Raw genomic sequence first — 24,141 nt, forward strand, 5'->3', positions numbered from 1 at the left:
CAGACACACAGCCCCTCACTGCACACAGTGAGCTGGAGAGATCCAAGGATCCCCACTCCACATGGAAATAGGATCCACTGATAATTCCCTGTTTCTCACTGGTCATGCTGTGCTGAAAGCTTCTGTCACACACAGTGAGGGGCAGAGCTGAGCCCCGGGGTTTGTCATTTCCAGGAGTGAGTGAGGAGCAACCTGCAGTGGGTCTGAGCATACCAAGGACAGAACAGGCAGCAGGATGGACACGGGGAAACCCCGGTGAGGAAACCACACTGCAGGGAGAGCAGCAGGAGGATGTGCTGCTCTTTGAGACACAGCACCACAGGCAGGCAGATCCAGCATCCCTGCTCCCTTAGGGGGATGTGGGGATGCACAGTGCTGGGGCAGGAACTGTGCAGGCTGATGGTGAATTCCTGAATCCCTGCTTCAGCTGCAGAGCTGCCCAAAGCCAGGTCACCCCATGGAAGGAACACAGGGAGCACAGGGATGGGGGATTCCCGAATCCCTGTGTCAGCTGCAGAGCTGCCCAAAGCCAGGTCACCCCACGGGGGATCACAGGGAGCACAGGGATGGGGGATTCCTGAATCCCTATTTCAGCTGCAGAGCTGCCCCAAGCCAGGTCACCCCACGGGGGATCACAGGGATCAGCTCTGTCCCCACCTCGGGCGCGATGTAGTCCGGGGTTCCACAGAAGGTCTTGGTGGTGACCCCATCCCAGATGTTCTCCTTGCACATGCCAAAGTCGGCGATCTTGATGTGCCCCTCGCTGTCCAGCATCACATTGTCCAGCTTCAGGTCTCTGCAGGGGAGAGCAGACACAGGGCACAGTGTGAGCTCTGCCACGGCTGAGCCCTGCCCACGGCTCACACCCGAACCCTTTGTAGGAAAATGTCTGGGGAAACGAGTGAAAATAAGAGACTGTCAGGATGGAGTGTTGATTTTACTTTTAACCCACAGGAATGCGGTGCTGGGCACAGTGCTTTGAAGTGTGTGATGGAAAGCGCTCATCTGGCAGGAGACCCATTTAACTGAGGTTTTTCTTTCACTCCTGTGAAAATCAAAGTACACTTGGAGCTCTCACGATGGAGAAGCACCTACTCAGCACAAGGCCCTGCCTCACCTGTGCTCTGTCCCCCGAAATACAAGCCAGCTGTTTCCCTGTGCTGCTCAGCCCCAGAGTACCTGTTTGTGGTACCCGGGAGCTCTGCTCCTCTGCACCAGCTGGAGAGGTGGATCCAGCCACAGATCCCTGGATCCCAGCCTCGAGCCACCACTCCAGAGGTGGATGCTGCAGCCTCAAGGACACCTCTGTAGCAAACACTGGGTATTTTGGTGCAGTTTATACATTCTGGCTGGGTTCAAGGCTGTATTTTCTAATTATCCTGTCAGTGCTCAGAACCCTGACGGGCCAAAAGCTGACAGACACGAGCTGGGATTCGGATTCTGAGGAAGGAAGGAAGCAGAGCCACTGGGGACCAACAGACCTAGAATCTCTCCACAGCAGCTGATGGCAAAAAACAGCCCTCACGTCAAGTTTGTTCCACTTCTTTCATCTTTAGCATCTCCTGACTCCAGCAGCACTGTTGGCATCTCCCTTTACACAGTACTTAATGCTTTCTGACACTCATTAGGATGCTCTGCTCCACCCTGGGCTCCGGGAGCTCTCCCAAGCAGGGAGGAGCAGTGAGTGCTGCTCTCAGAGCTCGACCAGCAGCCTGTGAGGCTGGTCCTGCACATGGCAGCTACCCCTGGGTGCTGGAAGCACACTGGGGATGGCAAAGAAGCCTCGGCGGTGAAGCAGAAGTGACAGGGTGACACTGCAGAGCTCAGAAGAAGCCACTGGCACACGCTGGTTCCAGTGGCAATGTACGAGAGCAGTGCCCTGCAGCCAAACTCGGGGCCTGGAGCTTTTGTGTTGTGTGGAGAGCAGCACATGGAACAGGGGCAGGAGAGAGCCAGGGCTGCCTTCCCATGAGCTGGGGTACAGCAGGAACCTCCCCCAGAGCAGGGGCACCCACAGCTCCCTTTTGGGACACACCACGCGTCCATGGCTGGACTCAGTGACCCCACGGGTCTTTTCCAGCCCTAAGGGTGCTGCTGTTCCAGCTGTGGGCAGCGGGCAGCCCCCATCCCTGGCACGGGCTGGGGCAGACCCTGGAGCATCTCTCTGCCCAGGCTCCGGCTCTGGGTGGAGCCTGGGGAAGGAGGGAGGGAGGGAGGAGCTCACGTACCGGTAAATGATGCCTTTGCTCTGCAGGAAGAACAGCCCGATGGCGATTTCTGCTGCGTAGAACCTGAAAGAGGAGGTTTAAAACCGATAATTCCAGGCGAGGAATGAAACCTTCCCAGTGCGGTGGCAGCGAAGAAAGGAAAGGCATCAGGCAGGTGAGAGCAAAGGAAAGGCAGGGAAATTCCAAAGGAGCATCACAGGGAGGTGATCCAGGCCAGCCTGAGCTGGCAGTGGTGCTGCTGGGGGCTGTCACTTCTGGTGGCACAAATGAAGCAAGAGCTGGACCCAAGGCTGTCCTCACGACAGGCTGGGAGCACGGGTGGAGTCCTGAAAGCCATCCCTGCTCCCAGAGCCAGCAGGTACTGCCACGCTGCCCTGGGGCTCTCAGGCACCATTCAGCCCACCAGGCTGTGCTCAGTGTCTGGGGGCTCCCAGGAACACATCCTGCTCTGCCCAGCTCCCAAGAAACAGGAGCCAAGGGCCCCCAGTGAACACCTGCCTTGGGCACCCTGGCAGAGGAGCCAAGCCCTGCCCTGAGGAAGGACCAGGCAGAGCAGAGGCCTGGTGTCCCCCAGAAAGCCCCCACACCCCCTGCCTTGGGCCTTTCTGTACCTACATTTATTTATTGCACTCAATTACTTACAATACAATGCACCCCAAGGGTGAGGTGGAGGCAGCAGCACCAGACAAAGAGTTCTGCTGCATCTTCCCATCCCTGGCTCCTGCCAGGAGCTGCACTGCAAAGCCCTGGGCTCTGTTGGTGGCACAGGTACACCCCACACCTACCCCAGGTGCCAAAGCACTGCACTCACACAGCGTGGGGCTCCTTGAACCTCCCGACCTGCTGGATCTGGTACATCAGGTCCCCACCATTCACGTATTCCATCACAAAGTACAAGCGATCCTGGAGGAAAACAGGGAGCAGTTAGCAGCAGGGTGATCAGAGCAGGGAATCTGATCAGAAAGGGGATCTGCAGTCTGTCATGCCAGGGAAGCACAGGCACCATCCCTGTGCTCCCCACAGGCTGCTGGCCCTGCAGAGCCCACAGGCACTGACCCCTTGGCAAGGCTCAGCACTGGAGCCCTGCCCCAGTGCAGACAGATCCCCTGGAGAAGGCAAGGGGAGCCATCCCTGAACCAGAGGTTTTTCATTTCCAGGAATACATTTGCTTTTCCTGACAGGAGCCATTTCCAGAGTGCTGTCCTGCAGGTCCCTGCTGGCATTTCCCCAGGCACCCCCTGGCTCCAGGCAGGGCATGCACGGAGACATGAGCAGCTTCCAAGGGGACCAAGCTCCATCCAGGGCCAGCAGGAGTGGGCCAGGCCCAGGAGGGGGCTGTGACACCCCCAGCCCTCTGCCAGGACAGCAGTGCTGGGGGTGCAGGGTCTGCAGGGCAGGCAGGAGGGGGCTGCTCCCCTGTCCTCTCCCCTCCCAGCCTGCTCTGAGGGCTCCCTCTGGCCATGCCCACGGGGTTAAGGGGCTCCAGAGGGAGGACACGGAGCTGCTCCAGGGCTGGAGCCAGCCTGGGAGAGCTGGGGGTGCTCACCCAGACAAGAGGAGGCTCCAGGGGACCTCAGAGCCCCTTGCAGGGCATAAAGGGGCTCCAGGAGAGCTGGAGAGGGGCTGGGGACAAGGGCCAGCAGTGCCATGGGCCCTCCATGCATGAGCCCAGTGCCAGCCCCAGGCTGCCCCCTGCCACCCAGAGAGGGAAGGAGGGAAGGACACAGGGGCTGGAGCACTGCAGGAGCTGCAGGTTGGCAGCATTACATAATCAAAATTCCCCTTTGCTCATTTCCTCCCTAAATGAGCCTTGCCCTGCTTTGCAGACAGGAAGGACAGGGAGCCCATGGGAGATGCAGCTGGAGCACTGCCATAACCAGGGCTGAGGAGAAACTGGGGGGCAGCACCCATGGGGCATTTCCCAGGCTGGCAGTGCCCACCCAGAGGGTCTTGGCTCAGCACCATGGGGCACTCCCCAGGCTGGCAGTGCCCACCCAGAGGGTCTTGGCTCAGCACCCACAGGGCACTCCCCAGGCTGGCAGTGCCCACCCAGAGGAATGGGGAGCAGCACCCACAGGGCATTCCCCAGGCTGGCAGTGCCCACCCAGAGGGTCTTGGCTCAGCAGGTGCTGCCCCAGCACAGCCCCCAGCAGTGGGGCAGCCCCAGGGGATGGAGCACAGCAGCACAGCAGCACTGGGGCTGTGTAGAACACGTGGCACTGAGGGCACAGAGCAGGGAATTCAGCTTTCCAGCTGCCTTTGGGAGCACCCCTGAGCGCAGGACAGCCCTGGCCAGCCCACGTGTGGCAATGTCACCTTGAGCAGGCAGCACGGCAGAGGGAGCAGCGCCGGGCTGGGCTGCAGCTGCCTCCTAAATATATCGATCTGCTTCAAGGAGGAAGAATATTAAAAACACTGGCTCTTGAGGCAGGCAGCTGAGCTCTAAAAGCAGGAGCTGAGCCCTCCTCTGGGTGGGGAAGGGAGCAGCGTGCCCAGCAGAGCCGTGCTGTGACTCAGGCAGGCAGAGGGCACGGCTGCCCACGGGCTGCAGGGGGAATGGGCACCGGGCTGGCCCTGCCACCAAGGACAGCTCTGGCCCGGACTGGAGCATCCACACCCGCTGGGCAGCACACAGACACAGATGGAAACGCACTGCAGAGCCTGGCACGGAGCTGGTGACGCTCCCCTGTCCCTGGGCAGCCAGGCTGGCACTGCCAGGGCTCCTTCCAGTGCCCTTCTAATGGACTGCTCCATCTCCTGCCTGGCTGCACGCTGGGAACAAGGGGCAGAGCCAGGACCACAGCCATGCTCGCCCCATCCACCCCTTCCCAGACATTAGGCTGAAATTCCTCCCTGGGAGGCTGGGCAGGCCCTGGCACAGGTGCCCAGAGCAGCTGCAGCCCTGGCAGCGTCCCAGGCCAGGCTGGATGAGGCTCAGAGCCTCACCCTGGGACAGTGGCAGGTGTCCCTGCCCACGGATGGTGCTCAAGGTCCCTTCCAAGCCAAACCATTGCAGGACTGTGGGATTTATCATCTCGGTGTGGCTGCGGCTGCTGTGCGTGCCCCAGGAGTCACAGCAAGGGCCCAGCTCACCTGGGGACACCCAGGGACCCCCTCACCCCCTCCCCGAGCCCAGGCTCTGACCTGGGCCCTTTCAGGTCCCCCAGCACAGGCACCTCTCACCCCCAGCCCCAGGCAGGAGCTCTCTCCTTGCTCATGGTCCCTTGTTCTTTAGGAGGCAGATTTAGGGCTTTTCTCTCTCCTGGAGCCGCTGAACCAACAGCCCTGGTGGAGAATTGTGCTCTGGCCTGTGCTCCCAGAAATCAAAGTGCTTTGTGCCAGCCTTTGATAATACACCCTGCTATACATTTTGATTACATTACAAATACGATTACTATTAAGCTACTATAGGTCTGCCAGGAATAATCCCGTGCTGACTCACTTCAGATGCCAGGAGATGCTGTGTGAAATAGCTGCTCCTGCCACAGTCTGATTGCTGCGCTGCAAAGCCGGGCTGCAGGCTTTAAATACACCCAGCGTGTTGGGGAAATGAAATTTCTGGGACAATATTAAAATGTAATCCTCCTGGAAAGCATTGTCATCATTCTAAAGGGCTCTGCTGATTCCCTCTGCTGGCTCCCACTGACATGCACCTGGACATTCTCATTCACTGCTCGAGGGCCGGGCAGGGATTGCATTAAGGGTCCCCTGTCCCCCTGTCCTCTCCTGACTCACACAAACCCAATCACAACCCATGGAAAAGTGGATTTCCTGCAGCTTGGATTAGGCTTCTCCCTCTGCTCAGGGCTTTGATCAGAGGAAGGAGTCCTGGGGAAAAATGCAGCACTTTGCTACTGAGCCATAAGGGATGCTGTGGGCTGGGGACCTGAGGGGCTGGGAGATCAGCCCTGATGTCACCAGCACTCCCTGCTGAACACAGCTCAGGGCCCAGCTGTTGGACACGACGCTTTCATGTCACACACACACATTTTGGTCCTGGAGGCACTTTTGCCAGTGAACTGGAGAAGGTGTGAGGCTGCCAGGGCAGAGAACACACAATTGCTTTGGCAAGTGCAGTGACGTACAGAGAACATAAAATCCTGGAATGGTTTGGGGTGGAAGGGACCTTAAATCCCATCCAGTGCCACCCCTGACATGGGCAGGGACACCTCCCACTGTCCCAGGCTGCTCCAGGCTGTCCAGCCTGGCCTTGGGCACCATTCCAATCCCTTTCCCAAAGTGTCAGGCTCCCCGTGCTCAGGGTGCCAGCCCACCCTGCCCTGGGTGTGCCCAGCCCTTACCATGGTCTGGAAGCAGGAGTGGAGCTGGGTGAGGAAGGGAGGCTTCCCCGAGAGCGCCAGCACGCGCTTCTCCACCATGGTGCACTCCACGTCATCGTCCTGGATCACCACGTCCTTCTTCAGGATCTTCACAGCATAGAGCTCATCCGTGCCCTTCCTCTCTGCCAGCATCACCTGCACAGGGCACAGACACGGTGGCACCAGGGCAGCTCCAGCTGAAGCAGCCCCAGCTGCTGGCTCGTCACCCTGGGGCTGCCCTCGCGGCCCTGAGGAGGTGCCAAACCACCCACAGCTGCCAGGGCTGCTCCCACGAGCACTCAGGGATCTAAGGAGTAGCAATCCCCTCCCTCACCCCCTCACTGCCTCCAGGAGCCCAGCCCAAGGGGTTTGCTGGTACCTGAGCCCAGCTCTCCTCAGGGGTTTGGTACCCTCAGAGTGACACCAGCACTGGGGACGGGGTCAAGAGGCTGAGCACAGAGCCCATCAGATTCCAGGGTGGTAAATATTTGAGGTGGAAAAGAGTTAGTCTCTAGTGAACAGTAATAAAAACCCCCATGGTTTTCTCTGCCTCAGTCCCCCCTCCACAGCAGTGAGCAGACCCCATCAGGAGCTGGTTCATCACCCAGCCAAGGCCCCTCTCAGCCAGCAGAATCCACCCAAGCTCCCAGTTCCACCCAACCCCACCCACGTGCAGGTTTATTCACTGCAGTGAATGGGATTCACTGCTTCTGCTGGTGCCAATGCCATCAGCCCAGCCAGGGTGCCCTGCCTGACCCAGCACAGGCTCCACCAGCCTCAGCTGCTCCTTGGGCTGCCAGCAAATAAACCCTCTCTGAAACCTGCTTTGGTTCCTGTTTTCCCTCCCTCCCTCACTCTCTCATGGCCTCAGACTGGAGTGCTGGGTGGAAATGAATTGCTCTTCATTTGAAGGAGCTGGCAGAGATCCTGCAGTGGATCAGGAACAGCAGCTTGGGGCTTTGGGGAATAAATTATGTGAAGTCAACATCGATAGGGTGGAACTGAAATGTGCTTCAGGCTGGGCCAGACGGGCAGAGGATACATGAGCAGCTCTCAGGGTGACTTTAGAGACACCAGGGCCAGCAGAATTAACAGAATTAACCCTCTCGTGTGCCAGCCCTCTGCTGCTCCACAGGCTGCCCGGGCAGGGGGCAGCCCCATCCCACCCTGAGGGATTTCACAGGTATCTACATGTGGCACTTGGGGACGGGGGTGGCAGTGCTGGGGTTGGACTCAGGGGTGTCAGAGGGCTTTTCCAAGCTCAGTGACTCTGTGATTCCATTCTGGACACAGCCTGGGATCGGGGATGATCAGGCAGGGGACACAGCCTGAGGAGTGAGGCCTTTGGTGCCACCCACTTGTTTGGGTGCAGGGAACAGGGGACAGGGCACAGGGAACAGAGCACAGGGCACAGCCCTTTGTGAGCAGCTCTGGTGCATTCCCAGCTCCTAGGGGAGCCTGGCTGTCCTTGACACGGCTGAGCTTGTCAGGATCAGCTGGGACTGGCACTGGGGCTCCTCAGTGCCAAGTGCTCTGGAGAAGGCTCTGCCATTGCCATTGCCATTGCCATTGGTGGGGCAGGGCTGCAGCCAGCTCATCCCACAGCAGGGCTGAGACATGGGTGTGTCAGGGACTTTGGGATGGGATTTATTCACCTGCTCATCCTTGAAGAGCCCTGGGTACCCAGAGCAGCTCCTTGTGATGTGAGATGGAACCCAGCAAGGCTCAGGCCCTGGGACCAGCTGGGGCTGCCCCTGGACCCCTGGCAGTGCCCCAGGCCAGGCTGGACAGGCCTTGGAGCAGCCTGGGGCAGTGGGAGGTGTCCCTGCCATGGCAGGGTGGCACTGGGTGATCTCCAAGGTCTCTTCCAGCCCAGGCAGTGCCTGTTCCTGTGCCAGGGCAGCAGACACAGCTGCCTCACACAGCGCCTGCACCTCTGGCGTCCCCTGTGGTTCTGCTCAAATGGAACTGGTTTGGTTCATTGCCTCCATTTATCACCATTTTACACCAGCTGAGCTTTACAAGGCGCCACACACAGGTGCTAAAACCAGAGCTAATTTTTAGGTGACAAAAGCAGAACTGCTTTGGTTGCTCAAAAATGGTGGCAAAGAAGTAGTAACCACTCCAGGAACGTATTTTGAGGGAAAATTAAAATTAAATCCCCTCCAGGGATGGGCACTCCAAACCTCCCTGGGCAGCCCTTTCAAGTGCCTGACCGCCCTTTCCAGGAAGAAATTGCTGCTGGTGTCTGAAGGTGCTCAAACACCAAAGATCCAAACAGCCCAGTGCCCCTGGCACAGCCCAGAGCCCAGCACAGGGACAGGGATGGGTGACAGGGGTAGCAGGCACCAGCCTCGCCCATGTCCTGCCCTCCTGCCAGGTTCCACAGCCAGAGCAGAGCCTGAAGGTCACCCCAGCCCAGAGAACTCTCCCTGCACTGGAGCCCAAAGGCTCCACCCTGCTCAGCAAACAACACAAACCCCAAAAAGCCTGACAGCTCCAGAGCACCACAGATTGATCAGCTGCAGAAATATGAGCAAGCCACCTAATTTCACTCTCCTCTATTTATAATACAGCAAAGCAAACCCAGGCTGGCTGTGCCAAGTGCTGCCTCTCTCCGTGGGAGCGTCTCCCTGCCGGTGCCAGCCCCGTGGAGCTGCCACCAGCCCCAGTCCTGGGCAGCCCATGGGGACCCCAGAGCAGCAGGGACATCTGTGTCCCGGGGCTGAGCACACCAGGCCAGGGCACACAGCCCCAGGCCCCTCTTTTCCAAGGCACATCCATTCTGCACCCGCCAGGCCTGGCTCAGGGGATCTCCATCTGCCAGCGCGCTCGCTGGGAAGCAGATTGCATTCCTGTTCAGCTTTTTATTGCTGCAGAAAAAAGCTGATATTTAACTTGATTTATTCCTGCAATATAGAGTGTTTGTTTGGGAACGCTCCAGCATAAGGACTGGAGATATTCTGAACACAGAGAGAGCGAGTTTGTCAAACCCCACCGAGGGCAGCGCGTCGGCATTGCTGACCCTGCAGAGAGCAAAATGCTGAGCAGGACATCCGGGGTGCCAAAGGGTTAACAGAGACAGACAGAGCTCACTCAAACAGTGTGACTGTGGCCCAAGAGCTCTCCCAGCCAGCAGGGACTGGCAGCAGGGAGGCTGGCAGCAGGCACGGGAGCAGGTGCCAGCCTGGAGAGGGAAGGACACGGTGCCAGCCTGGAGAGGGATGGCAGTGCCACGGACACAGCCAGCTGCTGGGCACACCAGGGGCTGGGGAGCCGGGCTGCTCTCCCTGCTCCAGGCACCTCTGCCTGGCTCCTCCCCAACATCTGGCACCTCTGGTGGCGCAGGAGGCGGGGACAGGGCGGTGGCACCTGGGTGTCCCCGTGCCGGGATGCCCAGGGATGCCTGGGGAGGTGCAGGCACACGTGAGGGCGAGGCTGCATCCACCCGGAGGAACCAACGTGCTGTTTTAATTAGCGCTAATTAGCATAATTATAACATGCTGTTCCAGGGAACAGTTTCTGTCACACTTTCCCTTATATAAGGCAGAGCTGGCTGAGGAGTTTGCTAATGCTGCTCAAATTCAAGGGGAGAAGGCGGTGGGGGACACGGCGCAGGCACAGAGCTCCAGAGGCCAGCACTGGCTCTGGGAGGGGGCACAGGGGACATTTCTGTGAGAGAGCAGCAGGGCAGGAGGCACAGGGCTGTCCTGCACCCCGGGATGCCAACCCACAGCACAGGGGTGTCACAGACATCTTTTATGGAAAATCCTTTCCTTAGGATTTTTCCTCCTGAGAAGCCGAGAGGCCTCAGGAACAAAATGTAACCAATGGTTATCTGCTGCTGTGGAATGCAACAGGAGGATCTGGGATTGGGCTCATGTGGTTGTTTCTAATTCATGGCCAATCACAGCCCAGCTGGCTCGGACAGAGAGCTGAGCCACAAACCTTTGTTATTCATTCTTTTCTATTCTATTCTTAGCCAGCCTTCTGATAAAATCCTTTCTTCTATTCTTTTAGTATAGTTTTAATATAATATATATCATAAAATAATAAATCAAGCCTTCTGAACCATGGAGTCAGATCCTCATCTCTTCCCTCCTCCTGTAACCCCTGTGCACCTGGTCACACGGGGGTACCACACTGAGCTCGGGGCTGAGGCTCTGGGGACCACCAGGACCTCCCCATCCCTGTCTGTCACAGGTGCTCCCATGGGGCTCTGAGCTCTCCACCTCTGCAGAGGGAGAAAACGCCCATGGAGGAGCTGGGACCTCTCAAAGCTCCAGTGCTGGGAAGGGAGGGATGCTCCTGCTGCACCCCTGTGCTCAGGGGAGCATCCCTGCACACCCTGCTCATCTCCACTACCTGCCCGAGGAGTGAGCCTGCAGCTCAGCAATATTGCCTGCAATTAAGGCAGTTCACTAATGAGAGTGGGGCTGGGCCAGCCCTCACACTAGCAAACACTGCCCCCACCTCCTGCAGGGCCCCAGCGTTCCCTGGAGCACTGGGACCCCGAGTGGAAATCGAGAGAGTTGGCAACACCCAGGAAAAATGAAGGTTCCAAGTCACATAACCACCAGGAGAATGAAATTCTGTTACTGCTCACAACCGGTCTGGCAAGTTAATTAAAATGTTCCCATATACTTGTAATTGTTAGAGAATAAGAAAACCCCAACCAAATAATAAAGAGCTTTAAAGACACAGCTCATCTTCCCAAAAGGATGGGTTTTGTGGTGCTCTCATCAGACACCTCTGGGGTCCCCTGCTGGGCTCCCAGCACCATGACACCAGTGCTCCCAGTGCCCCTGGGGGTGTTCAGAGCACACAGAAAAAGGGCAGCTCACCTTCCCAAAGCTCCCCTTGCCCAGCACCATCAGGAAGTTGAAGTCCGAGAGCTTCATGCGGTCCCGGCTGCCGTTGTTGTCCAGTTTGGAAATGGCATTTCGTGTCTTCTCATCCGCAGCCTTGGAGCCCGTGCCAATCTTGGCTCTCTGCAAAGGTGGGGATGGGGCAGGGAGGGGAACATCACTGGGGCCAGCAGGGACAGTGGGCATTGTAAACCCAGGGGGTGCTCCCCAAATCCCACCTCAGCAGCTCCTCCCCAGCTCAGAAGCCACCCTGAGCTTTGGGAGCCTTTCCATGGGCGTGATGAGCACCAAGAAAGGCACTGCAGGAGCCACCAGCCCTGGCACGTGGCACTGCTCTGCTGCTTCCCAGTTAACCTCTGCCAGAGAACTGGGAATCACCTCTGGCCCTGGTCACCCTGTGCCAGTGGGACACTGCCCCTGCCCTGCCCCGTGTCCAGTCATCCAGAGCATGGCAAACAGCCCTGAGGAAGCTCCTTTGGGGCAACAACTGCCTCTGGCTCTTCCCCACCAGAAAAAGAGGGGTGGCTATAAATACATTGAGGTAAAACATGGGACTTTTTATCCAGCTCCACGTCCATTACTGCCCCGTGGTCCCTCCCATTTGAGATGTTCTGTGATTGTATCTGAAACTCGAGGGGATCACAGAGGAAGCCACAAAACTCATTTGGAACAGTCCAGAGCAGAAAGCCTCCTGAACAGACAGACAGACAGACCCTCCTGCTGTGACAGACACACAGACAGACAGACAGACACACAGCCCCTCCTGCCCCCCTGGCCATCGCAGCTGCCCCTGAGGACCCTCACAAAGCCCCATTTTTAAACCCCAGAGCCCAGCAGTGGCCGGTGCCCCCTGCCCAGGCCAGGCTGTGCTGATCCTGCTCCCACAAAGGCTCTCTCAGGATTTATCCCCTTCACTCCCAGCACTGTGAGGCTGTGCTGAGCTCAGCCTAGCATGAAATTCCATTAACCCGATCCCGGTGGCTCCATTTGGCTGCTGCTGGCAGCCCCTGCAGACAGCACCTCCCGGGAGCCTCAGGCCTCTGCTGCTGCTGATGCTTCTCACAGGCTCCTCCAGGCTGCAGAACTCCCCACCCAAGGTCACCTGCAGCCCCTCAGGGCACGGAACAGCTCCTGCACTGCCAACCTGAGCAACGGGCTCTGGGGTTTCCACACCCACTGGGGGGACCCCGGCACGTCCCAGGCCCCAGCATACTCCTCATCCTCATCCTCATCCTCATCCTCATCCTCACTCCCACACCAGCCATGGCCCAGCTGGAGGGGAATTCCCTGCCCTGACACTGAGTCCCTGCAGAGGAGGAGTGGGGAGCACACAGCAATGTGAGGATGGGTGTGGGAGCACACAGCAAGGTGAGGACAGGAGTGGGGAGCACACAGCAAGGTGAGGATGGGTGTGGGAGCACACAGCAAGGTGAGCACAGGTGTGCTCTGGCACACAGCAAGGTGAGGATGGGTGTGCTCTGGCACACAGCAAGGTGAGGATGGGTGTGCTCTGGCACACAGCAAGGTGAGGATGGGTATGGGAGGACACAGCAAGGTGAGGATGGGTATGGGAGGACACAGCAAGGTGAGGATGGGTATGGGAGGACACAGCAAGGTGAGGATGGGTGTGCTCTGGCACCTCTGCACAAGGTGTTTCCTGACCTGACTGCCCAGACCATTCTAACACCACTGGAACACCATGAAATGCAATAAAAGCCAGCTGTTAGTTCTTTGTACAGCCAGAAGCCATTGGCTGTAGCCAGCTGTTGTATTAGAACTGTCTTTCCTTGGGTGTTCAGGAAAGTTGTGTATAAATAAGATGAAAAGAAAGGAGAGCAGGAGCTAACTCTCCAGTCTGTGCCACAATCACAGAGCTCATGCTGGGAACCATAAGGGCAGCTCTCTCATTTCTGTATGGCTCATTGCGTGTGGGTCTCCAGATGCACCACGCTCATTCCTGGGGTTCTGTGGAGACTCCAGCTACACTGAAAAATGGCCAATTTCTGCTCCCTCAGCAAGGTCTGGATCCATCATTCAGCAAGAACTTCCATGGCTTATTAAGTAGCAAACAGACATTTCTCCTTGGAGCCTCTCTGGGCAGCTGGAGCCTGCTCCACGTGCCCTGCCCTGCCAGGGGAAGAGCTGGCAGGAGAGTCCCTGCCTGGGGCACAGCAGGCAGCAAGGAGCACCCCTGAGTCCAAGGAAAATCAATTCACCTCAAATTTCTGCCGCAGCTCCTCGTTTCCTTCCTCTCCCTCGGGAGGCACGGGGACGTTGAAATACTCGCCCTCCTCCTGGCTGAGCAGCTTGAACCTGGAGGGACAGAGAGGGCACAGCTCAGGGCTGGGCAGGCTCAGGGCTGGGCAGGCTCAGGGCTGGGCAGGCAGGGCCCCCCTGCCCCAGCACAGCTCTGCCTCCCTGTACAGCACCCAGGGGACCCTCCCAGGCCAGCAGAGCCCCCAGACCCTCCCTGGGGCAAGCCCCAGACCCTCAGTGGCTGGAGGGATGGTCCTGGGTCCCTCTGTGTCCTGGGGACCCCCCAGCCCAGGGGGTGCATGTCACAGACATCTTCTCATGGAAAATCCTTTCCTTAGGATTGTTCCTCCTGAGAAGCTGAGAGGCCTCAGGAACAAAATGCAAACAATGGTTATCTGCTGCTGTGGGATGCAACAGGTGCAGCTGGGATTGGTCTCATGTGGTTGTTTCTAATGAATGGCCAATCACAGCCCAGCTGGCTCGGACACAGGGCCTGAGCCACAAACCTTTGTTATCATTCTTTCCTTTCTATTCTTAGCCAGCCTTCTGAGGAAACCTTTTCTTCTATTCTTTTAGTATAGTTTTAATGTAATATACATCATAAAATAATAAATCAGCCTTGTGAACCATGGAGTGAGATCCTCATCTCCTCCCTCATGCTCAGACCCCTGTGACACGGTCACACTGCAGCCCCTGCCTGCTGTGCTGGGCACACAGAGCACTGGTGTCCCTGCCAAAGCACTCCTGAGCCCAACCCACACACAGACTCGTGTTTCTGGTGACAGCCATGGGCACAGGCGTGGGCAAACCCCTTCCAGCAGCTGCCCCACGAGGACAGCCCATGGCACGTGCCAGGCTGGCACTGCCACCCCGGCACACAGACAGGATGCTCCCCCAAAGGAGGAGAAAAGCTTCAGCAGCAATGCTCAGACTGGCAGGAGCCTGGCCCTGCTGGGGCACAGCCCAGGTGTGTCCAGCCCAGGTGAACCGGGTGTGATGCCAGGGGCTGCTCCAGGACAGAGCCCTGCCTGCCCAGGCTCTGCCTCCGAGCTGGCTCCTCCATTGACTGCAGCTGTTTGGGTATGAAATATGGATCAGAGCTCCTTGTCCTGCAGGACACTCCAGGCAGCACTGTGACAAGGAAAACCACTTAGAGCTGCACTTCCAAGCTTTTGAACAGGCTGGGAGGGGCTTTGGGCTGCGTCAGGAGCTGGCAGAGCACACCCTGTGTGTGCCCTGTGGCACACACACACCCTGACAGGGGACTGGGAAGTGGCAGGGGACAGCAGCTCCCTGCTGGCCTCCAGAGGAGGAGCCCTGCCCCATCAGAGCCTGGCAGGTGACCAGCACAATGCCACTGTGTCACTGCTGGATTTTCTGAAAAGTCCCTTCCCAGGAATCCTGCTCCTGGGAAGCTGAGAAACCTCAGAGAAAAATGAAAACAACAATTATCAATTCACAGCTTCTCCTGTGTTTTGGCTGCTTTGGAATGTGGTTTGGACATTGTTTGCCAGCTGGTCACTGTTTTATTGGTTTCATGTGAATCATTTTGACTTAATGACCAATCATGGTCCAGCTGTGTCAGGGCTCTGGAAAGAGTCATGAGTTTTCATTATAATCTTTTAGCCTTCTGTCTGTATCCTTTCTCTATTCTTTAGTATAGTTCCAGTATATTATTGTATTCAATATAATACTATTTCAGTAAAGTATAGTATATTCTTTAATATAATATAGATCATAAAATAATGAATTAGCTTTCTGAGGACATGGAGTCAGATTCATCATTCCCTTCCTGCCATGGGGGACCCCAAAAAATACCACAGCACTGTGCCAGACCCTGTGCCCAGCTGGGAGGGGACAGGACGGGGCTGGAGAGCAGTGGGAGCACCCACAGCTCTGCCCAGGAGTGGCACTGTGGGCACCCAGCCCACCCAATGCCTCCTCTGCATTCCCCAAGGCCATGGAGGAGGTCACACAAAGGCAGTCCATGCCCCGGTGCCACACAGCCACCCCATGGCTGCAGTGACCCTCAGCAGCCCCAGAGCTGGAGCAGCCCCTTCAGGGAGCTGGGAGGGGTGCCTGGAGCAGAGGGAAGCTGCTGAGGTCTGAGGGGCTGCCCCACTGCCAGGTACAAACACCCCTGGTGGTGACAGAACAGTCACATCTCACCATCCATCCACTCCTGACTTCTGCAGCTCAGAGATCCCGAAGGACAGGGAGCCCATGAAGTCGTTCCTGCTGGTCAGATCCCAGTCCCAGATCTCCACAGACAACCTCCTGTCCTTGTCTGCCTCCTTCAGCTGGCTGCAAGAAAGGAAGGGAAAGGGGTGGCAAAGGGGTGGCAAAGGGGAGGCAAAGGGGAGGCAAAGGGATGGCAAAGGGACGGCAAAGGGGACGGCAAAGGGGACGGCAAAGGGGACGGCAAAGGGGACGGCAAAGGGGACGGCAAAGGGGACGGCAAAGGGGACGGCAAAGGGGACGGCAAAGGGGACGGCAAAGGGGACGGCAAAGGGGACGGCAAAGGGGACGGCAAAGGGACGGCAAAGGGACGGCAAAGGGACGGCAAAGGGGAGGCAAAGGGACGGCAAAGGGGTGGCAAAGGGACGGCAAAGGGACGGCAAAGGGGTGGCAAAGGGGTGGCAAAGGGGAGGCAAAGGGACGGCAAAGGGACGGCAAAGGGACGGCAAAGGGACGGCAAAGGGGCGGCAAAGGGGAGGCAAAGGGACGGCAAAGGGACGGCAAAGGGGAGGCAAAGGGACGGCAAAGGGACGGCAAAGGGACGGCAAAGGGATGGCAAAGGGACGGCAAAGGGGAGGCAAAGGGACGGCAAAGGGACGGCAAAGGGACGGCAAAGGGGAGGCAAAGGGACGGCAAAGGGGCGGCAAAGGGGCGGCAAAGGGGCGGCAAAGGGGCGGCAAAGGGGAGGCAAAGGGACGGCAAAGGGGAGGCAAAGGGACGGCAAAGGGACGGCAAAGGGACGGCAAAGGGACGGCAAAGGGGAGGCAAAGGGACGGCAAAGGGGCGGCAAAGGGGCGGCAAAGGGGCGGCAAAGGGGAGGCAAAGGGACGGCAAAGGGGAGGCAAAGGGACGGCAAAGGGACGGCAAAGGGACGGCAAAGGGATGGCAAAGGGGAGGCAAAGGGGAGGCAAAGGGATGGCAAAGGGACGGCAAAGGGGAGGCAAAGGGACGGCAAAGGGATGGCAAAGGGGCGGCAAAAGGACTGTCCCACCCTGAGCTGCTCCCTCACCCCATGCCCCCCACGCTCCACAAGGACAAGGTGCAAGGGAAGGGATGGTCCCCAGGGCCTGCTGGGGTCTCCAACATCTGATTTCCAAAGCACATCTGATTTCCAAAGCACATCTGATTTCAGGGCACAGCTGACCCACACAGAGAGCACAGAGCTCCTGCCTGCACACACTCTGCTCTGAGCAAGGTCAGGACAGAGCTTTGGGTGCTGCCGTGTCCCTTACAGAACAAAAAGAATAATTTCTCTCTTGAATCAGCTCAATGCCTCTGAATAATTAAATCAGAGCAAATAAAGCCACATTAATTCTTGGTGGTGAGAAAATTCACTTTACAAAGTTAACCGTTTTCCTTGTACTTACAATTTAAATGTCTCGTTCCACTCAGGATTCAGGGAGCACTTGATAGTTTTGGTCTTCTGTTTGCTTTCGTTTTTGGGGTCAGGGATTAGTTTAAGCTTCACGTAGGGATCTGACAAGCCATTAGGGTCCATGGGAACTAGGTTTTTAGCATCTCTTACTGGGGAAGAGAAAAAGGATTAAATTCAGTATTCCAGCTATAAAAATACCCAACAACTGACAACTTCCCTGCGTGCCAAGAGTAAGTGTGAAAATAGTGATTAAAAGCAGAATTAGGCTGGGTCTGTGCAGACATGGGCATTACATGAGGAACGGCATCGTCAGCGCCGAGCACACGCAGCTCTCGTGCATGGGGGAGGCTGCAGGGTCGGCTCAGGAGATTATTTTTACTTTCTTACAGGCTGATTTGTTGTTTGCTCTCGGCTTTAAGCAGTTTAAAGCTGATTTGTTTCCTCCTGCCCCCTGGGAAGCAGAACTGCAGTGAGTTGTGGGGGCCGGGGGCTGGAGCTCCCCTCGGGGAGTGGGAGCAGCGATGGGAGGGAGGCGGGAGCAGGGACCCAAAGGCACCACAGGAACGGCCACATCCAGCACCCAGCTCCCCCTGGAGCCCCCCTGGCCCTGGGCATGCCAGGGGCACCATCCTTCGCCCGCTGGGCAGCACAGCCCAGCTCTGGGGCCAGCAGCTGCTCCGGGAAGCAGGAGCAGAGCGGGAAGAGCAAACCTGAGGTGACTCAGCTGCTTCTAATTGGATTGCAGCTTGGCCAAATTAAATCCAGCCAGCCTACACGGAGTCTCTTCGCCCAGATTAAGTCCAAAAAGGTCTGGCTGCCAGGAGAAGGATCTTATCTCCCCCCAGGCTGAGCATGGATAGCAGAGATGGGAAATCTGATGGGTCAGGAGGGAGCCGAGCCGTAACCTGGGGAAAAGCTGTTTGCAAGGAAGGCCAGGGCAGGGATCAGGCACAGAGGGTCCTGCCCTGTTGGGAACAGCCTGGAATCCCAGCAGGTGCCACCAGCAGCTCTGCTGTGAGGCCCACAGGGGCTCAGTGCACCCCCAACCCCATGAGGAGGAGGAGGAGGAGGAGGAGGAGGAGGAGGAGGAGGAGGAGGAAGAGGAGGAGGGAACTCCAGCTGCGTGTGCAGCACCACAGGATGGCCCAAGGTACTTTCAGGGTCAGAAGAGTAAAACCAATTGCCCAGCTCCCAACTCACCAGTAAGGAATTTCTGATGAGGCTGGGGACCAGAGAGCTTTAAAAAGCAAATTAATGCCCCCAAATCTGCCATCTACTGCTGTCCTCCCAAAGCACTGCCCAATTTCCAGCTCCATGGAATTGAACTCGTGGCCAAAATTCAACTCTGCATTTATAAACGAGCTCATTTATCAAGGGTGACAGCCCTGAGAGCAGCCTGTGGGCAGGAGAGGTGTGGGAAGTGGGGCTGCCCCTCCATCCATCCACATCGAGGGGGCCCTGCAGCAGCCCCGGCCCCTCTTGCCCCGAGAGTGGCACCAGGCGGGGACCCTGGCACAGAATCACCGGCTCCTGGGGCGGTTTGGCTCAGAAGGGACCCTAAAGCCCGCCCAGTGCCACCCTCTGGGGCTCCTGTGCCCCCTGGCGCTGGCAGGGCATGGGGAACGGTGCTCCCAGTGCCCTGCTGAGCCTGGGCTCCCCACAGCCCCCACCCGAGCTGCCCCTGCCTCCTGTCACCTGCCTGGCTGTAAAACCATCACGGAAATGTGTTCCCAGTGCCCCTGCAGCACCGGGAGCCTCAGGGACAGCCCCTGGGCAGTGCCAGGGCACCGATGGCAGCACCAGGGCAGGGGACTGGGGTGGTCCTCACCCTCCTCCTGCCCAGGGTCAGCAGAAACAGCCCAGGAGCCCCCACGGGAGCAGCAGGAGCAGCCCAGGGCTGGCAGAGGCTCTGGGCTGTCACAGCCTGGGGTCCCCTCACTGGGAGGGGACACAGGATGATGTCACACAGAACCAGCGCCTCTCTGCTCCGTGTGCCACCGTCCCGAAGGCAGCACAGCCTCTGGGGAGCAATGAACAGCCCTCTGCTGTTTGTCTGGCCGCCCTTCTCCTCTGTGAGGAGCAGGAGAAGCCGTCCTGGCCCTGCAGTTAATCAGTTTATGCCCTGAAGCATGAGATTTGATTACCTCATGTTATTATCTCAGCGTGCAGAGCTCAGAATTTCATTAATGGGAATAATTTTATCTATTCATTTAAAAAAACTGAAATGCTTCTGCTTGACCTTAAGAAACTTCCTGACTTTTCAAGCAGAAACCAAGAATGAAGGGAAGGAGAAGCAGAAACGTGGAGCGGCACAGCAGCGATCCCTCATGGCAGGGGAGGAGTGCTCCTCGCCAGCACTTATGGCATTTATTTGACAGCTAAATCTGATGTAAAACAGTTTTACATCCCTCATATCCTGACAGTTTTGTGCATCATTAAGAAGCAGTAACATCATTATTAACAGTGATGAGTAAGAATGTTATGATCGCATTTAAAGCGAGTCCTAAATCACTCTGGGTTCCACGTGCGGCCAAGGAGATGCCACTGTGGGCTCAGGCATGGGCAGGGGGAGATGCTGGCAAGCCCTGGGCATGTCTGGGGTGGGGGTTCAGGGGGGCAGTGCCCTGCTCTGCACACAGCATGGGGACACTGCTGCACTGCCACTGTCACCTCTGTGCCAGGGCAGGCAGCGCTGGGTGAATGATACCTGAATTTACTCTGCAAAGTTTGCAGCAGCTTCTCAATAACAGTTCAGACAAAATCTCTGAATGGCTCTGGCAGCTGTAACTGCAGAGCTTGGGAAGAGACACCCACGTGTCCCTGGAAAGGTGGGAGCAGATCAGTCTGCCAGGCTCCCAGAGCATGGGGGCACAGGGGCAGGCCAGGGGCTCTCTGTGGCTCTGGCACCAGGGCAAGGCCCTTTCCCCAGCTCCCAGGCTGTCAAGGAAAGGCAAGATTAATGCACTGGATGAACAAACCCCAGCAAGTGATTTCCTGGATCTGCCACGTGGGGTTGCCTTTGATGTGAAATGAAAAGAGAGCCCACAACAAACCCAGTCCTGCCCCAGTCTCCAGGCAGCTCCCATGGGCTGCCCCCTCCTCTCTGAGCTGTTCTCAGAGCAGGAGGTTCTGCTTCCCACTGCCCTCCAAAGGAAAAGGCCCTGGCACAGGGAAACTCCGGCTGGCACAGCCCTGGGAGGCTTCGAGGATCCAGAGCAGCCTAAGGGAAGCTGCTCCTCCCCATGGCAAGGGCTTGGAGCTGGATGGTCTTTGAAAAACCATTCCATGGATTCTATGGATCTGCTAAAACCTTCCCAAAGCCTGGGTGCCTGCATGGTCAGAGCTCCAGGCCCTCATCCCAGCCCATCACCTCTCTGGGCCTCGATGCCACAGCTCTTGATGGGATTTTGGGGAGGGGAGGGCCCCCGGGCTGACCTGCAGCAGCCCCAACACCCAGGGCAGGAGCAGCCCTCACATTAACACCCTGTGAGTTACAACAACTAATTAATTAATGCTCTGCTGAGAATGCACTTGCACATGCTCCTACAATGGGAAAGGCACAGCGCTGATTACAGCTGCATCTGCCCCGGCCGGTGATTGTTAATTAACGCACTTCCAGCTCGTTTATCTAATCAGCATCATCGGTTTCAGTTTTGGTCACTGTTTTCCCTCATCAGGTGGGTAAAGAGGGAGGCTCAGGGCTGCCAGGGGGGCTCAGCTGGGCAGGAACTGCTGGGAACATCGGGAACATGGGCACAGGGACATCCCCGAGGGATGGGGAGGGGAACAGGGCACCCTCTGCTCCACACAGACAGACAGACAGACAGACAGACACAGACACACACAGGGCACCCTCTGCTCCACACACACAGACAGACACACACACACACAGGGCACCCTCTGCTCCACACACACAGACAGACAGACAGACACACACACACACAGGGCACCCTCTGCTCCACACACACAGACAGACAGACAGACAGACACACACACAGGGCACCCTCTGCTCCACACACAGACAGACAGACAGAGACACACACACACAGGGCACCCTCTGCTCCACACACACAGACAGACAGACAGACACACACACAGGGCACCCTCTGCTCCACACACACACACACACACACAGGGTATTCTCTGCCCCACAGACACACAGACACACAGACACACACACAGGGCACCCTCTGCCCCACAGACAGACACACACACACACACACACACACAGGGTATTCTCTGCCCCACAGACAGGGCAAAGGCCAAGCTGGAGCCTCCCCAGTGCCCACAGCACAGACCCTGCAGCTCTGCCTCCTCATCAATAATCTCTGCACCTCCCTGGCCCTCTCCCCTTAGCCCAGCTCCGTGAGATGCAGGTGCAGAGGGATGATGTGGCACAGGACAGCCCAGCTGGTTCTGGTTCAGAGCTGTGCACAGGGCCCTGCACACAGCTCCCAGCCTGGAGCAGCTGTGGGTTTAATGCACCCCAGCCCTCCCAGCCCTGCATTTCCCAGGCTCAGATACCCAGAGCCCTTTGTAGGACAGGCTCAGCACAATCTGCACTGCAACTCTGCCATTACAGAACTGTGCAATGCTCTGTGCCATCTTCATTTCCTGGATTCCCTTCCCTATTCCACAGCCTTTTCCTACTAATAAGGCACTTGATCAAAGCCCAGAGCAGCACAGGGATGTGAGGGTACATTTGCTCCTGTCCCACAGCAGCCAGGCAATGCTCTGGGTGTCTGTGTCCTGCACCAGGGCCAGAGACACATCCCACATCCTAAATATTGGGGAGGAATTGTTCCCTGGCAGGGTGGGCAGCCCTGGCACAGGTGCCCAGAGCAGCTGGGGCTGTCCCTGGATCCCTGGCAGTGCCCCAGGCCAGGCTGGACAGGGCTGGGAACACCTGGTTCAGTCAAAGATCTCCCTGCCCACGAGCTTTGGAGATGAATTTTAAGGTCCCTTCCAATCCAAACCTTTCCAGCACTCAATGATTCTGTGAAAATCTGTGTTTCCCACCGGGAGGGAAAGACCAGCTTTACAAAGAGAAGGGGAAACCCAGAGTAAGAGAGGAGGAAGGCGCAGAGGCTAGGAGCATTCTGCACACCCTGCGGATCTATCAGCTCCACAGCAGAGCCGCGATTGGCCGTGCCCGTGCTGCCGCCTGCAGGCACCGGGCACCTTCCCACAGCACAGCGGCTGCTCCGGCCCGGCCCGGCTCCCAAATTCCCGGGGCAGAGGGGAACAGAGCCCAGCAGCAGCTGCTGCAGCCCCGTTTGCCCGAGCGGCAGGAGCAGGGGGGGCTCACGGCGCTGCCTCGCACCCCGCCGGCCTCAGGGGCTGCTGCAGCCCCCTCATCCCCCTGCATCCATGCCCCTGCATCCATGCCCCTGCATCCTTCTCCATCCAGCCCCCTGCATCCTTCTCCATCCCCCTGCATCCTCTCCAGCCCCCTCATCCCCCTGCATCCATCCCCCTGCATCCATCCCCCTGCATCCTTCTCCATCCAGCCCCCTGCATGCCCCTGCATCCATCCCCCTGCATCCTTCCCCAGCCCCCTGCATCCTTCTCCAGCCCCCTGCACCCCTCTCATCCCCCCATTCCCCACAGAAACCTGCTCCTCGCTGGGATTCCTGCAGGGAGCCTGCAAAGGGCATTTCCCCCCTGCAATCTGCTCAGAGCAGCCTACTCCCCAGCGTGCCCCCTGTGCCCCCCCAGGGCAGGTCCTGTGGGGATTGTTCAGGCCGGGAAATTCCTCTAAATCCAATCCAATCCAGCTGTTGCTCCATCACTGCCCAGGCCACCACTGTCCCATGGCCCCAAGTGCCACATCCACGAGGCTTTTAACTCCCTCCAGGAGGAAATTCTCCCAAATATCCACCCTGAGCTGCCCTGGCCCAGCCTGAGGCCGTTCCCTCTGCTCCTGTCCCTGTGCCCTGGAGCAGAGCCCGACCCCCCCGGCTGTGCCCTCCTGGCAGGAGCTGTGCAGAGCCACAAGGGCCCCCTGAGCCTCCTTTGCTCCAGGCTGAGCCCCTGCCCAGCTCCCTCAGGGATTCTGCAGCCCCTGCCCAGCTCCCTCAGGGATTCTGCAGCCCCTGCCCGGCTCCGTTCCCTTCCCTGGCCATGCTCCAGGCCCTGGGTGTCCCTGTTGTGAGGGCCCAGAGCTCCAGGAGGTTCCTCAGCAGTGCCAGCACAGCACTGGGTGCCTCCATCTCCCAAGGGCTGGGTGCCCACCTGTGCTCTGGGGGCCATCTGGGCTCCCCAGTGCCCAGCTCTCCTCTCCCAAAGCACTCCCACTCGGCTCTGGAGAGCTCAGCACGCTTCCCTTCCTTTCTGGAAAAGCCAACAGCTGACACGTTTGCACCAACACCTCCAGAGCGGGCCAGAAATAAACCAGCCTTTGAAAGCCAGCTGAAGAGATGGAAATCCAGCTGCACAGAACGGGGCTGGGAGCTCCTCCCTGCCCCTGGAGCAGTGGGAACAGCAGGGTGGGATCTGCACCCCGCTGGCGTCTGATGGAGGCTGGAGAGAACCACAGGACCATGAGGGCTGGAAAAGACCTCCAGGATCACCGAGATCTCCAAGATCACCATGTCCAACCTTCAGGAAGGTGCCTGGGAAGCAGGACTTCTGCAAACATAGTTCTGCCTGCTTCACTGAGGCTCTCCTTTAAGGGCAAATCCACCAAAAAATAAATTATAAAGCCCTCCACAACCTTTTCCAGTCTCTCATTAACATTTTCAACAACTTGCTGTTTTTCCTGAGAACACTCCTGGTGGCTCTCGGGGGGACAAGCACCCACCAGAGCAGCGAGGAGCAGCAGGGGCCCCCACAGAGCCAACCCCGTCCCACAGACA

General features: G+C 57.9%; 1 protein-coding gene across 4 annotated transcripts in view; it reads right to left on the minus strand.

Moving 5' to 3' along the window:
• Nucleotides 1-24,141, minus strand: part of PRKCB (protein kinase C beta) — a 95,024-nt gene that overhangs the window by 21,416 nt on the left and 49,467 nt on the right. For all 4 annotated transcript variants that reach the window (XR_011681865.1, XR_011681864.1, XM_071444789.1 and 1 more), the window contains exons 6-13: nt 17,277-17,433; nt 15,841-15,975; nt 13,632-13,728; nt 11,392-11,538; nt 6,530-6,703; nt 3,040-3,131; nt 2,229-2,291; nt 658-796 (exon numbers count right to left, since the gene is read on the minus strand). Coding sequence is in view for 2 of the 4 variants with exons in the window: in XM_071444789.1 (XP_071300890.1) it covers nt 658-796; nt 2,229-2,291; nt 3,040-3,131; nt 6,530-6,703; nt 11,392-11,538; nt 13,632-13,728; nt 15,841-15,975; nt 17,277-17,433 (1,004 nt within the window). In the remaining 2 variants the exon portion in view is untranslated. The remainder of the gene's footprint in view (nt 1-657; nt 797-2,228; nt 2,292-3,039; nt 3,132-6,529; nt 6,704-11,391; nt 11,539-13,631; nt 13,729-15,840; nt 15,976-17,276; nt 17,434-24,141) is intronic.

Source organism: Agelaius tricolor, unplaced genomic scaffold, assembly GCF_023055355.1.
Source record: "Agelaius tricolor isolate 1412-34295 unplaced genomic scaffold, bAgeTri1.0.p SCAF_19, whole genome shotgun sequence".
NCBI classification, from domain to species: domain Eukaryota; kingdom Metazoa; phylum Chordata; class Aves; order Passeriformes; family Icteridae; genus Agelaius; species Agelaius tricolor.